The sequence below is a fragment of the Sinocyclocheilus rhinocerous genome, unplaced genomic scaffold (genome assembly GCF_001515625.1).
Source record: "Sinocyclocheilus rhinocerous isolate Xijiao unplaced genomic scaffold, SAMN03320098_v1.1 scaffold112, whole genome shotgun sequence".
Classification (NCBI taxonomy): domain Eukaryota; kingdom Metazoa; phylum Chordata; class Actinopteri; order Cypriniformes; family Cyprinidae; genus Sinocyclocheilus; species Sinocyclocheilus rhinocerous.
In genome coordinates, this window is record NW_015644008.1 from 334807 (window position 1) to 348850 (window position 14044).

The following is a 14044-nucleotide window of genomic DNA, read 5'->3' on the forward strand; positions in this document are numbered from 1 at the left end:
ATATATATATATATATATATATATACTGTGTGTGTGTGTGTGTGTGTGTGTGTGTGTATATATGTTCTGTCTTTAGAGAAGTGACCCTGAAGTGCTGGAGAAACAGATATGAGAAAGTATGAGTCTGCAGCTGAATGTCTGACTCATGTCTCTCTCTCTCTGTTTCAGTCTCTGTAAATCTCTATAAATCATGATTTCTGTTCTCCAGTTTTGTTTCCTGTATTCATTATTGAGGAGGTCTGTATTGACCTCTGTAATAACATTGACAAACATTGTGTGTGTGTGTGTGTGTGTGTGTGTTTAGAAACTGCATTGCGTCCAGAGATCCATACTGTGGCTGGACCAGAGGAAGTACCTGCTCACTCCTGAGGCCAGGCACCAGGTTAGTTAGAAATTCAGAAACATACTCTACACAAATATGAATATATCTGCCCCTTTGTGCCTACTGAGCATGGCTTCAAAACTCAACTCAACGGGGCAATCGAGTCACCCTCAAATTCTGGCCATTAAAGGTGAAGTGTTAAATTTCTGTGCCACTAATGAAAATGTTTTACATAGGTTTCATAAACATTCAGCACGCTCTTCCAGTAACATTAATAGAAAATTGTATTATTCAATTTAATTTACTGTTTATGTTATGTATTATTATGGTATTGCTATAAAAAATGAACATTGTATACACACACTCACACACAATGTTCATTTATATTATATATATATATATATATATATATATATATACTGTGTGTGTGTGATTATGAATATATCTGCTCCTTTGTGCCTACTGAGCATGGCTTCAAAACTCAACTCAACGGGGCAATCGAGTCACCCTCAAATTCTGGCCATTAAAGGTGAAGTGTTAAATTTCTGTGCCACTAATGAAAATGTTTTACATAGGTTTCATAAACATTCAGCACGCTCTTCCAGTAACATTAATAGAAAGTTCATTCAGAGTTATTTGGACTTTAATAATGTTCTCAAAATGTTACCACAAAAAAATTACTTTTCATTCATTCAACTTTGCGTTATTCAGAAATAACATTCATAGATCATTCAAACAACGTTTTCATAACTTAATTGGAAAACAAATGTTCCAATTAGAACATAAGTTCTACAGTTCTACATATGCATATTCCTAAATAAAAGTAATTTAATATAAACAAAAATATACTGTTCACCTTTAAACCAGATGTATTATTATTCAGGTAGCTTGGTAAACATGACAGTTAAAAGTTTTTGTCTGCCATGACAGTCATTGACCTAAAAAAGAAAACCGACAGTCGAATGTGTTTTGAATTGTGTTCGGACACATTTCTAAAAGCAATGACACATGAAATTGACTTCTCAAAACTAAAAGCGTTTGCTTGCATAAAATGTGTGTCGTGTATCTAATCGGTGAATTTGCGGTTTATGTTCAAATCCGTTTTTCTCCTGTTTTGCAGATTACCTTTCGTGCAGGATGTTGAATATGGAAACACCTCACATCTCGGAGACTGCGACGGTGAGTTTGTGAACCTGTTGGGATGTGACCTTTAGCTTCCCGGTCTACCTTCAGCATGTCTGTCCTTCCTCAAGAGAATTCTCTAGCAACTCTTCAACAATACAGAAAAGATCCAGTCTGGCCTGATTCGAAAGTTTTGCTTAAGCAGTCAAAGTCACGAGAAAGTCGCAGGTTGCATCGGGAGATATGGAGAAAGATAATGAAAGAGAAACAGAGCCTTGAGTCTTTTCTTTTTAGAAATTAATTGATTTCTTTAAAGTGCGAGGTGTCTGGGTGCAAGTTAGCAACAGTGTTTACATTGTTAAAAAGACAAAAGATGGTTTATATTTCCAAACAATCAGAAGCTTAGATTCGCTTTCCGCTCTTAATGGCATTTTGCGAATCTGGCAGCATATGAAACACTCTCTGTCAATCTCTCCAGTTTTCATGGCTCAAAACGCTTAAATTTGTTCCAAAGTTCAGATTTAGCAGAATGTGGAACAGCAGTGAGGTTCTCAAGTCTCAACTTCAAGAGCTCTTGAACATAACAGACTGCCACGGAGACTCAGACAGAAGAAGTTATATATCGCTGAAGCCGTATAGATTCAGCTGAGTCACATAAGAGAGGGAGCGAGAGAGCACAGAATGAAATCAAAATGAAGTTCAATGGCCTAGTAAGTTTGTACTTTCAAGGAATCTGTTTCTGTGAAATAGTTTCAAAATAAAAATGGTGAACAGCAGCAGAATACGGGTGTCCTGTTTGGATTGCTAATCTTGGCACAGTTTGATTAAGGAAAATAATTGATGGCCACTTTCTATGACTTCTTAAAGTGACTTTCTGAAGCTTTTATAGGAGACGCAACTGAATTTTGAGAGCGCATTTGGGTTGATATGTGCTGTTTGAATGGAGTTGCAGTTAATAACGTGCTCCATTAGCGTAAAACAGTGGTTTTTGCAGCAGAAATCACTCAAAGCGATTGTGAATTATCAAATTGAGAATTGACTGTGCACTGTAAAACAAATTCCGTAGAATTTACGGTAAAAAATAACGGCAGCTGTGGTTGCCGGAATTTTACTGTAAAAAATACAGTAGCAACATTTTAGGTTTTACGGTTTTAACTTAAATTTACAGATTCATTAATTGATATCATGTTAATATACCAACCTATTGAAGTACTGAAATCGTTTTGTACCTTTGTAATACACTGATAACCCTTAAATGCAGGTGGTGATGGGAAAGTCACATGATGAACCAAAGCCCATCACAAGCAGCTTTTAAATAATAACATATATAGAAGGTGCACAGTGTCATTCACGCAAACACTAAACACCATAATGGTAACACACATGAAACTGAAATAATGCAATAAACATTCATTTAACAACATTAGGTGTAACACACAACCCTAATATACAAAACTGATAAGAAAAAAACTAATAAAAAACATAGTTATTTCAACAAAAAAACATCAAATTTGAAATGTAACGCAGGGAATTCTGGGAATGTCAATTTGCGGTTATTCACTGTAAATTATACGTTTTTTTTCACTTCCAAAAACGGTATACTACCGTAAAATCACATGTAATGTCCAATACAGTTTTTCACCGTATATAGTAGGGGACTTTACCGTTAACCATTTAACAGGTTTTTACTGTAGCATTTTTACAGTCTTTTACCGTTAAATTCACGGTCATTTTTTACAGTGTGCATACAGTATTCAACCCTCTCATGTCTGTGTTATATGTACAATACAGTTCACTAGTCACAATGTTATGGTAAATATGGTTGTATGAATATAGCCAGAGAGTCAGACTTCTGAACCTCAGAATCACTGTACAATGTATTAAGTCCTCACATGCAGTGAGAGTGTGTTTACTCGCTTTAAATTAACATTCAACATAAAGCTGGAGGCTGAAGGATGTATTTACAGACAGAGGAAAGGGAGGGATGGAATTAACATGGAGAACAAAATTAACCCCAACGTCAAGAGGCAAATGGGAGCTAATTAAAGAGATCCTTGAAAAGAAATTTAGGCACATTCATAATATAATGAGCCCATAGAAATGCATCTGTAAAATGGCAGCCGTCTGGCCAGTCTAATATGATTTGGTTCTGGGATATATGAACCAGAGTCACAGGCTCATTAAACTCAGCACTCCTGCTGAAACAGCTCCAGTCTGCCAGTCAGCCGTCCTCTCGTCTACATCAAATGCCTGTCTTCTTCTGTCCTCGCTCTCTCCATCCATCACACAGAAGTTCAGTCATATTTTAAAGAGCCTGAGACGAGTGAAACACTGAATGCCAAAAAAGATCAGAACAGAGAGAGAGAGAGAAAAAAAAAAAGTTTGTTCAGAGCTTGTTTGAAATCACTCTGTTTGATGCTACTGGAGTTTGACAGAAGCAGGCAAGTACATTAAAATTAGCCATAGCCAGATTTTGTGTTAATGATCATTTTAGATGACATTATAAAGCTATTTAAGTTATCCAGCCAAGCGCAGTGAGTTGCTTTCTCTGTCTTGTCAGGATTGCTGAAATATATAATTTGCTGCAAAAACAGTACTGTTTTTATGTTTTATGTACTTATGCTCACCAAGGCTGCATTTATTTGATCAAAAATACAGTAAAATTGTGAAATTGTGAATACTATTACAATTTTTATATTTTAATATATTTTAAAATGTAATTTATTCCTGTAATGGCAAAGCTGAATTTTTAGCAGCCATTACGTCATTCTTCAGTGTCGCATGATCCTTAGTTCAGAAATCAAGAAACATTTATTATTAATGTTCAAAACGGTTGTGCTGCTTAACATTTTTGTGGAAAGCATAATAGATTTTTTTCTTCAGGATTCTTTGATGAATATGAAGTTCAAAACATTTATTATAATTTTTTATTATAAATTATTTATTATTAATGTTTTACTGTCACTTTTTTATCAATTTAAAGCATCACTGCTAAAAAAAAGTATTTATTTATTTTAAAAAATCTTACTAACCCTTAATGAAGTCTTACTGAATCTTACTGAGACTATTAAAATATGCTACAAATACAAATAATACAAAGAGATAAGAGAAATCTATCAATGGTCAGGAGGTTTCTGTGTCTTTCACTTGAAATGATTGCTACACCTCTGAAGAGACACACATTATAAGCAATCTTGTAGCAGTATTATAGTCTTTAGGAATGTTCAAAAGAAAAATATTTTTAAAGAAACAGGTTCAGTTGTTGAGTGTGTTGTGTGCAGCAGACTCCTGCTGTTACAATGAACAAATGCAATGAGAGCTGCGATTCCCAGCTGAGACTAGAGCAGTTTTAATGGCAGAAAACAGAAAGGGGATGAGAGAGAGAGACCATACAAAAAGAAGAGATAAGGAAATTGGGATTTGTGTGTGTGTGTGTGTGTGTGTGTGTGTGTGTGTGTGTGCGCCTGTGTCATTGTCTATGCATGTGGGGGAATAGAAGTGTGCTTTGTCAAAGAGTGTATATACAGTTGTTTTTGGTAGTACCATATTCTGGGCACTACCACAATGGCAGTACCATAGTATTCTTTCTGCACACAATATTCATTTATAAACTGAAAGAGTGTGCCACCAAACATTCAACAGTTCACCCTAAAATGATTATTTACTTCCCTTCATGTCATTCAAAACCAGTTCGTCTCTTTTTGTGTACAGTACAAGGGAAATTATTTGGACTGACATGTGGGTGAGTAAATGATGACAGAATTTTCCTATTTGGGTGAACTATTCTTTTAAAAGTCCTATTACTGTCAAGGTATTTACTAGTTTGGATACTGGGGTAGACGCAGAGTCTGACAGCTTCTCATTTCTGAGACGGCTAACAGCCCACACATAAACGGCACTGCTAGAGGAGAGATAGTCAGCGAGAAGAAAGCCAAGAGGGGAGATAATAGAGGAAAAGAAGTAGACTGAGAAAATAGAGGTTAAAACCAAGGACATCTCACAGGGAACAGCAGAAGAAAGAGTACAAGAAATGCTGTTAAAAGAGAGAAAGAGAAAGGCCAGGATTACACATACGCCAATTCCAATAGAAACGATTAGAAAGCATAGTATGAAAAGCATGAGTCATCAACTTCAAAAACTGCTGCGTTCTTTGAATTTGCAGAATGATCTCTTTAGACCCCTTTAGTTAAAATATTTCTTACATCTACTCACATTTTCAGTATAAAGCTCAATTGCACAGGTTACTTATGGTCAGGGATTGACAGTGGTGTTTACATGTTCACGGTTCTTGAGGCAGGACTTTTAAGTGCAAGGTTTCAGAGGTCATATTCCATCTCTGGAAGGCCACGGTCTTAGTCTACTGAAACACACACTATATATAGTTTACTGAATTAGGAGCGACTGTAGTCAACAGTCTTTTGTTTTCTGATCGATTGCTGGGGCTGTAATATACAGAAACTCAATAGATCAATTGCACACCACTTCTTAAGTCATGAGGAGCTTCTTTGATGCTTTTGTAAACCATTCAAGTGTCAATTTTTAAATGATTAGTCCTCCTGAGCTTAATCGTGTCAATAGCTGTAGATGTTACAGTGTTTTTAATAGTCCTAAAACTGAGTTTTGGCCTTCTAGACCTGCTGTTTTTGGATTGTAACATATTTTGCTCTCTTTCTTGCAGGTCTGTTGCGTGAGAGTTTTATGGATGAGCCTGAAAGCCTTGTTACTTTGAACCTGCTGGTTGTTGCTGCAGTCTCCGCATTCTCCACCGGAGCAGCGCTCTCAGGCCTGGCAGTGTGCTGGATCATGGGCCAAAAACACCGTCACCGTTCGCACAGCAACACTCCTTCGTCCAGTAGTCAGCGGAAGAGCGAGAAGGAGCGTTGCATGATGGGACAAAGCAGGAGTGGCTCCGTGATGAGCGTATCCCGGCACAGCGGCACGGACCGGCCACGCTCGCAGGGAGAGACACTCTTCGTTATGCCCAATGGTTGGGTCAAAGCGGGCGACTTGGATCCAGGTCTACTTCCTACACCCGAGCAAACTCCCCTGCAGCAGAAACGTGGGCTACGCCTGTCCGATTCCGGATCCAGCTGGGACCAGAGTCAGACCTTCTTGAGCTCGGTGGGTACCCAGTGTCCACCTCCACCGTCCACGTTGTTTCTCAGCTCTAAACTCCTGCAAGGAACCGGTCGACGCCACGAGGAAGCCATTGAGACTGGGATCGACCGCCAACGCTATGTCTCTCTGTCCAAGTACCGGGATCAGGGAATACGCCCAGGCACTCTTCTTCGCAAGTCGGCAGGCGAATACAACTACCCCATGACTCCCCAAGACTCCCCTGACCGGCGGAGAGTGGTGTCAGCCCCCAGTACCCAAATAGAGTACAGTGGAGAACCTCTTCGCTGGACCCACGAAGGCTACATCTTCAGCAGTCACGGCATACCTCCAACGGGCCACCACTATACCCCGGCCTCACAGCATCCTGCAGGACTGACGCGTTCTGTGCTCCACGGGTCCCGGGGGCTCATCGACCTGGCGGACTTCAGCCACCTGCTTGGGAAGGGAGGGAGCGATCGGACACCAACAGGCCAGTGAGCAGAGAGGACCAAGGATGAGAGGAGCGGGAAATTGTAGAAACGTGAGCGGCTGAAACCTCATGTGGCCTGCGGAGCGCAACCTGGCCAATCACAGCAGCTCTCTGTGTCTCTCTCTCTGTTTCTTTTCTCACCTGCTTGTCATCATTTTCCTCATTTGTCTGGAACTGCTTGCATGAGGACAAGCCAAAATGGACCTCACTGACTATGAGAAAAGCAGCCATTCCAACTGGAAACACCTCTTTCTTCTCTCTATTTATCACTCACAATCACACAAATATGTAGACAAAGACAGAGATGTGCTTTTCCCTGTAGCTCTCGTTCTTGCTGATTATGAGTGCGGCTTACCAAACTTTATTGCACTTTTATCAGATGGAGGAAAGAACCGTAGCCATCTTGAAGAATATCTATCCCTGAATCTGTTCAGACCTAGACTCTCTTTAGCAGGTTACTCTTTCAAGAGATTTGTAAGTTTGATATAACGACAGCATTTCATTTGGGAATTGGGACAATTGTTCACTCCATATAAGACGAAGAACCCAACAGTTCCTTGGAGTAATGACTCAGTGGTCAATGGTGGTTGTTGTTTCTGGTCGATACCAAACTCAAAACAATGTGCTGTGATTACTGGCGTACAAGGCACCCCATTTACATCAGTGTAAATGCTGTAGGGGTATATTTGGACAGGTCAACTGGTCAGAAGGAAAGATTTGGAACAAAACTTCATATTAGTACTTTTACTACAGAATTGCTTCTCTCTTTTTTACATCACAGTGATTACTGATTGGTTCAAAATATTCTAACTTCTTGTAGCCCATTAAATTCACAATATCTCCATAACATACATAGCAGTGTTGTAGTACTCTGATCTGGACAAGATCAGACTCAGACTGAAGTCTGCCTCAAGTTCAAGTCCAAGAGCATATTTTCTTTGACTTATTCAAGACCAGCTCATTCAAGTCCGAGTTCATGCTCAAGTAGTACAGACTCAAGTAGTACAACACTGTTTCATAGAAAGATGAATTGAACCTATTTTAGCATATTAAATGGGAAAATAAAGAGAACCAAATTATAGAGAGGGCCATATTACCCAAAATAACAACACTGTCTGTCTCCATCAGTTACACTTTTTCCATTATAAACGCTTGTGTGTGATATCACTACATGTGGGCGGGGCCCCGTCTCATAGTTTGCTTTGCAAGATTAGCAGTACGCCATTTGCTCTGATGCATCACTTTGACCAAAATGTATGAATAGAAAACACAAGATTTTTCTGTTGTATGTTTGGAAATCTTTTGTGTTTTTGACTTTGTGTCTCTGTCGAGTGAGCTGAGGCCCTTACCTCAGCCTTGAATTCAGACTTTACAAGAGAGAGAGAGACAGAGAAAGAGAAAACTTCGGTCAGATGAGTTTCATGGCCTCAACCACATGAACTTCTGTGTTCTGTGTAGCTCTGTGAGATTTATCAGAGAAACAAAACTCTCTGAGAACTGCAGAACACGCTGGATTCCAAGTCTTTTTTGTCTTTTTGTTTTGTTTCTTCCTTTTTTGTACAGTGAATTTTTTTACACAATATGTAAAATGTAACATGGAGCAGAGAACTGAGATAAATATACCCGCCGTTTTCTAAAAAAAAAAAAAAAAAGATCTTGAGGACCATTGGACTCTTCTTCTTGAAGATGCCGTTTCATCTTTTGTTTCTCCTGGACTCTGAAGGAGAGCAAACAGGAATGGAAACCCGGAGAAGAGGAATCACAATGCGAGAACTACAAGGACTACAATGTCAAGAGATGTCATGTGACTTGAAGCCAGTTATGTTATTGGGTGCGTGTTTGTCTGTGAAGTAACCAATTATTTTGCTTGTCATATCCATCATAATACATTTCCCCTCCTTTTCGTATTTATTTGCTTTGGTTTTTAATCATGGAAGTCCTTTTGAAAGTTCTTCAACATCAACAGGGATCATAGATTGCATGTTTCCAGTCATGTATCTGGGAACTGTCAAAAAGAAAACCCTGTGTCCTTAAGTCATTGTGACCTTATATTAGAAAACTAAAAGAGTATCATGATCAAATGTACAGAGAAACACTCGCTGGCTCTGTTCCGAACCCTAGTGAGCTGCCTACCTAGCCAGCAAATTCTAAAGCAGTTTAATTCAAGATGGGAGACAGAGTTTACATTTATGCATTTGGCAGATGCTTTTATCCAAAGTGACTTACATTGCAATTAAGGTATACATTTTATCAATTCATGCATTCCCTGGGAATCGAACCACTGACTTTGGAATGTGAATTTTAAACAATCATTTTATGAATAAACAATAAACTTTATGGCATGCAACCATTTGGAAAGGTAACTGACAGAAAATAGTTCCATCTTATTTCAAATTAAGTAATGAAAAAGTAAAATGTACTATTTTTGATCTTATTAAAGTTAGCTAAGTAACATGCTATCGTCAGACTAGTGGAATTAACTTTACTTTGAGAATTAATCAAGTTTCTTTCTGTGTCGGGCACTGTTAATGGAGTTGCTGTCCGAAAAGATTATTTCAAAACAGTCACAAGTTAATTTTGGTCTGTATTCTGCCTTAAAGGGGTCCTATTATGCCCTATTACAAAGTCTTGATTTTGTTTTGGGGGTGTACTAGAACAGGACCACGCCCCTTACCATAGCCGCCTGCGAGCTTCGGTGTAAATATTGCGTCAAAATCAAATAAATTTGAGTGCGATTTAAACCCGGATGATTGTAACCACTCTAAGTTCGTCTGCCTTGGGAAAGCTAGCGTGTCTCCGACATAGTGATAACACTCGTTGCCTTCTCAAGTGCAGCTCAACCAGGTCTCGTCCCATTCGTCGATATTTGTGATATCACAAATCCCAGAAAATATGCGTTGTAGTCCAAACGAGTCGTTCGTTGTAGTTTTTGAAAAGTGATTTCTGTTAAATAAAATATCTCCTTTTGAAGTGGACTTTGAACTTTGTAACTTTGCAGATCTTTTTTATGCTCAAACAGCAACATTACAGACTAACTAAAGTTGAAAAAGTGAAAAAGCATAATAGGACCCCTTTAAAAAGACCGCAGACAACAAGATGGCTCTCTGTGGTTTGGAAAATAGCCTCTTTTTCACCAGCTTCCTCTTTCTGCATGACCCACACACAAGTGTCCGTCTCCACATAGGCTAGCATTGTTATTAAATGTCTAATAGCATCAGTCTGTGAGATATTGAAAGCAGATGTCTGATTAGATGAGTTGCCACACACACACTTGAGTACACAGGAATGCACTTAATAATGGTTCTCATGCACCTGCAAGATGCCTCTTATTAAAAGCACATGCTACACGCATCACTTAAACATACTCCTCTATCCAAAAGAGCACGAACACGCTATTGCTGATGCTCTCAGAAAACACACACTCCTGCAGTTGTGTGCTACGGTCGGTTGAACATTGATTAACTCATAAATCCAGCTGAAAGGAGAGTCATGGTTGATTGCGCTATGTGTGTGCGTATGTGTGTGTTTATGTGTTTAAATTACAGTGTGTATGTATTTAGTTCTCCTCTCTTCAGCATTGGAAGATACACCAGGCAGGAAATAGGATCCTGAGCACAGGAAATAGATCCCGGCAGGAAATGCAAGGATATAGAGGCTTACCTGTAGGTCAAGGACACTAAAGCATGTAATCAAATGCAGGAAGTAGCATATGCGCTATATGCTAATGTGCTAACCATAAGGAGCACGTCAGGAAGATATCATGTACTTTCAGCAAACATCTCAAAGTTTTCAAGTGTTCAGATTCACAATCTTCAAAAGAAACTGTGCCATTTCTATCTTCATAAGTGTTTGCCAACAGAAAATGGAATTGCTAGGTTTGCTAATAAGCTACGAAGATGCCAAAACAAGTGTTTCTTCAAAGTGTTACTTGTCGCACGCTATTTGTGCTATCGATACCTCAAATTGAGCTGCTTGCTGAGGTGTGCTTTTACTTTTCTAAGTGATCAGACTTTAGTTTCTTGCCTGGTGGATGATAAAACTTTTTTTTCTCTTGAAGGAGAAAATTTAGACTTGAGCTAGTAAGCAACCACAGCAACATGCTAATATTGTAGAAGCGTGTTTTCCCTGGAAAAACACTGCTCATTTTTTCTTGAGAAAATGTTAAGTCTAGTTCCCAATATAATTCCGGATTATTTCTTTAAAGACTCAAGAAACACACACAAACTGCCTTCAATGAAAAGATACAAGTGTCCACACATTAACTTGAAAATTCAGTGCCTAAAGCGAATTTTCTTTCTAGCAGAAAGTCTCTCGGTGTGAATTAAAATGGCTTTAAATGTCCATGATTTTACACTTCACGATATTTTCCTTTTGTTTGGATGATTTCTGGTGTGTTTTTATGCCTTTACTGCTCAAAGTGATATTGAGTGACATTGACTTTTTCACACAGTGCCATCTGTGTTAATTCTGGTCTATTATTGTTGAAGGGAAAGGTTGAATGTGCTGTGAATGTATTGAAACAATTTTTTCCCATAAGCACTTGCTGTCATGCTGCAACAAGAACAATACTGTAGCTACAATAATCAAGGCCAATAATGTGTGTTTGACTTTTTCCACAATGTTTCATTCGCTTTTTTGTTCCACAAACTAAACTATCACATTTATTGTTTGCCACAGACTTTGCAAATGTTGAAGCAGGATTCTTGAGCTCTTGATAACTGGCATTTTGTAAGTGTATATGGTGACACAGATTTGCCTTCAACACGAAGGGCAAGACTGAATCAGTGTTACGTTGAGTTGTTTACCTAGACTCAGCTGCTCTGTACATAGCTCAAATCCTGATTTCCACCCCTACGCTGGCGATGATGTAATGTCCCGGTGTATAGAAGTCCAGGGGTGGTATCAGTGAAAATTGTTTTGATCGTTTGTTGGTTTTTAAAGAATCTCACATGTAATATTAATTATTAATATATGTATTATTATGTTAACATTTCAAAACAACATGGCAGTATACTAGAGGTTTTTAGTAGCCCACTCTCCACTCTTATGAGGTATTTAACACTGGGCCAATTTTCGGTTCATGTGATAATAGGGTCGCTATACGTACTGTCACATGCCAAATGCGTTTGCTGTCTACTGTATGTGCACCAGACTGCAGTGGCAACGCATGTGACAAATACACTAGATGACCACTAGAGAGCAGTTTAAGCTTAAATGACATCTCGTGCAAACCGTTTGCTTAGAGCTAAAGGCCTGCTGATTATGGCAAGAGAACCAACCCTGCAAAAATTACAGATGTAGAAATGTTTAGTTTGTTTATTTATTTGTTTGATTGATTGATTGTTTGTTTTATTATTAATATTTGTGTACTACATTCATGGTATACATCTATTTTATTAAAAAGAATAAAAATGTTCTATTTAATAAATAAAAATATTCAATTATAAAATAATAATACATTCAAAATAATAATAAAATGTATGAAAGTAAATATATATAAATTATATTTATTTATATTATATATATGTCAGGGTTATGGACCTGTCTGTGTGTGTTTTTGTTCCCTGTGACCCAGTTTCTGTCTCCCGTTGATTGTGTTAATTTAATTCCAGGTGTGTCTAGTTCTTCCCCCAATTATCCTATGTTTAAAAGCCCTAGTCCTTTCAGTCAGTGTTTGTCGGTTGTGAACATCAATCTATGTGTTCCTGTGTCTCCTACGTACCCCTTGTGGTTGGATTATTAAAAGACTGTGGTTTGAAGCTATCGCCGTGTTTCCTCGTTCCGTGCTCCAAGTGAAGTGTGACTATATGTATATATATATATATATATATAAATAATGTATTAATTATATTACATAATATAATAATAATTCATAATAATAAAATCAACCATAAATCATATATATATATGTGTGTGTACGTGTGTGTATGCCTGTGTGTATGATTTTGCTCATATGAAAAATTGCATGTGATCAAAGTCACTTTGGATAAAATCATTTGCTGAGTGTTAACTAAATATAATATAATATAATATAGTACTTTTATTTATGCAATATTACTAAATTTATGTATTCTCTTCATCATGAAAATAATTATGGGCACAAATAAATAAGTGCAGAGGATTATTATTCAGACATTTTATTAAATTGCAAAAATATATTAAAGGGATAGTATACCCAAAAATGAAAATCTATCCTATCCACCTATCTCTCAAATGGACCATTGACACTCCTAATTGAGATTGTAGATAGAGTGTCAATGGTCCACTTGAGAGATAGGTGGCGGTAATGCACTTATAAGTCTGCGATCCGCCGTAAAGAAAGAAGAAAACGCGGCACGCACCGGCTGTCGAGGACCGCTCAGGACAGTTCAGACATTGCATTGCATTGACTGATCATTTCGTGTCTTTACACATCAATGTATCGTCACGAGCCGCAGGGTTTAATTTGGTTTTGTTTGTGTATGTTGTTTGGGAACCCCTTGCAGAATCTGTGAAAATATGAATAATTTTAACAAACTAAGAGAGATCATACAAAATGCATGTTATTTTTTATTTAGTACTGTCCTGAGTAAGATATTTCACATCAGATTTGTTTACATTTAGTCTGCAAGAAAAAAAATAGCTGAAATTATTAAAATAGCCCCATTCAAAAGTTTGAGAACCCTTGGTTCTTAATACTGTGTGTGGTTACCTGGATGATCCATGACTGATTTTTTGTTTTATGATGGTTGTTCATGAGTCCCTTGTTTGTTCTGAACAGTTAAACTGCCTGCTGTTCTTCAGAAAAATCCTCCATGTCCTGCAGATTCTTCAGCTTGTGCGCTTGCGCGTGACTCAAAAGAGGGCTTACAATGACTTACAAAGATACATAACAGCTACAAGTGTATGCACTTCTTGCTTTATGCAAGCACTATATAGGATAAATCACTATTTCAGACTTGTTATTTGAATAATTTCAGCTTTTTTTTTTTATTGTGGACTAAATGTAAACATATTTTCTATATTTTCTATAA

The 14044-nt window shown here is 37.9% G+C and overlaps 1 protein-coding gene across 1 annotated transcript in view; it reads left to right on the plus strand.

Annotated features, from left to right (window-relative positions):
- Positions 1-7303, plus strand: part of LOC107757803 (semaphorin-6B-like) — a 119855-nt gene extending 112552 nt beyond the window's left edge. The window contains exons 15-17 of the mRNA XM_016575386.1: positions 305-382; positions 1443-1501; positions 6123-7303. Coding sequence (XP_016430872.1) covers positions 305-382; positions 1443-1501; positions 6123-7039 — 1054 coding nt within the window. The 3' untranslated portion in view covers positions 7040-7303. The remainder of the gene's footprint in view (positions 1-304; positions 383-1442; positions 1502-6122) is intronic.
- The last annotated feature ends 6741 nt before the right edge of the window (positions 7304-14044 follow it).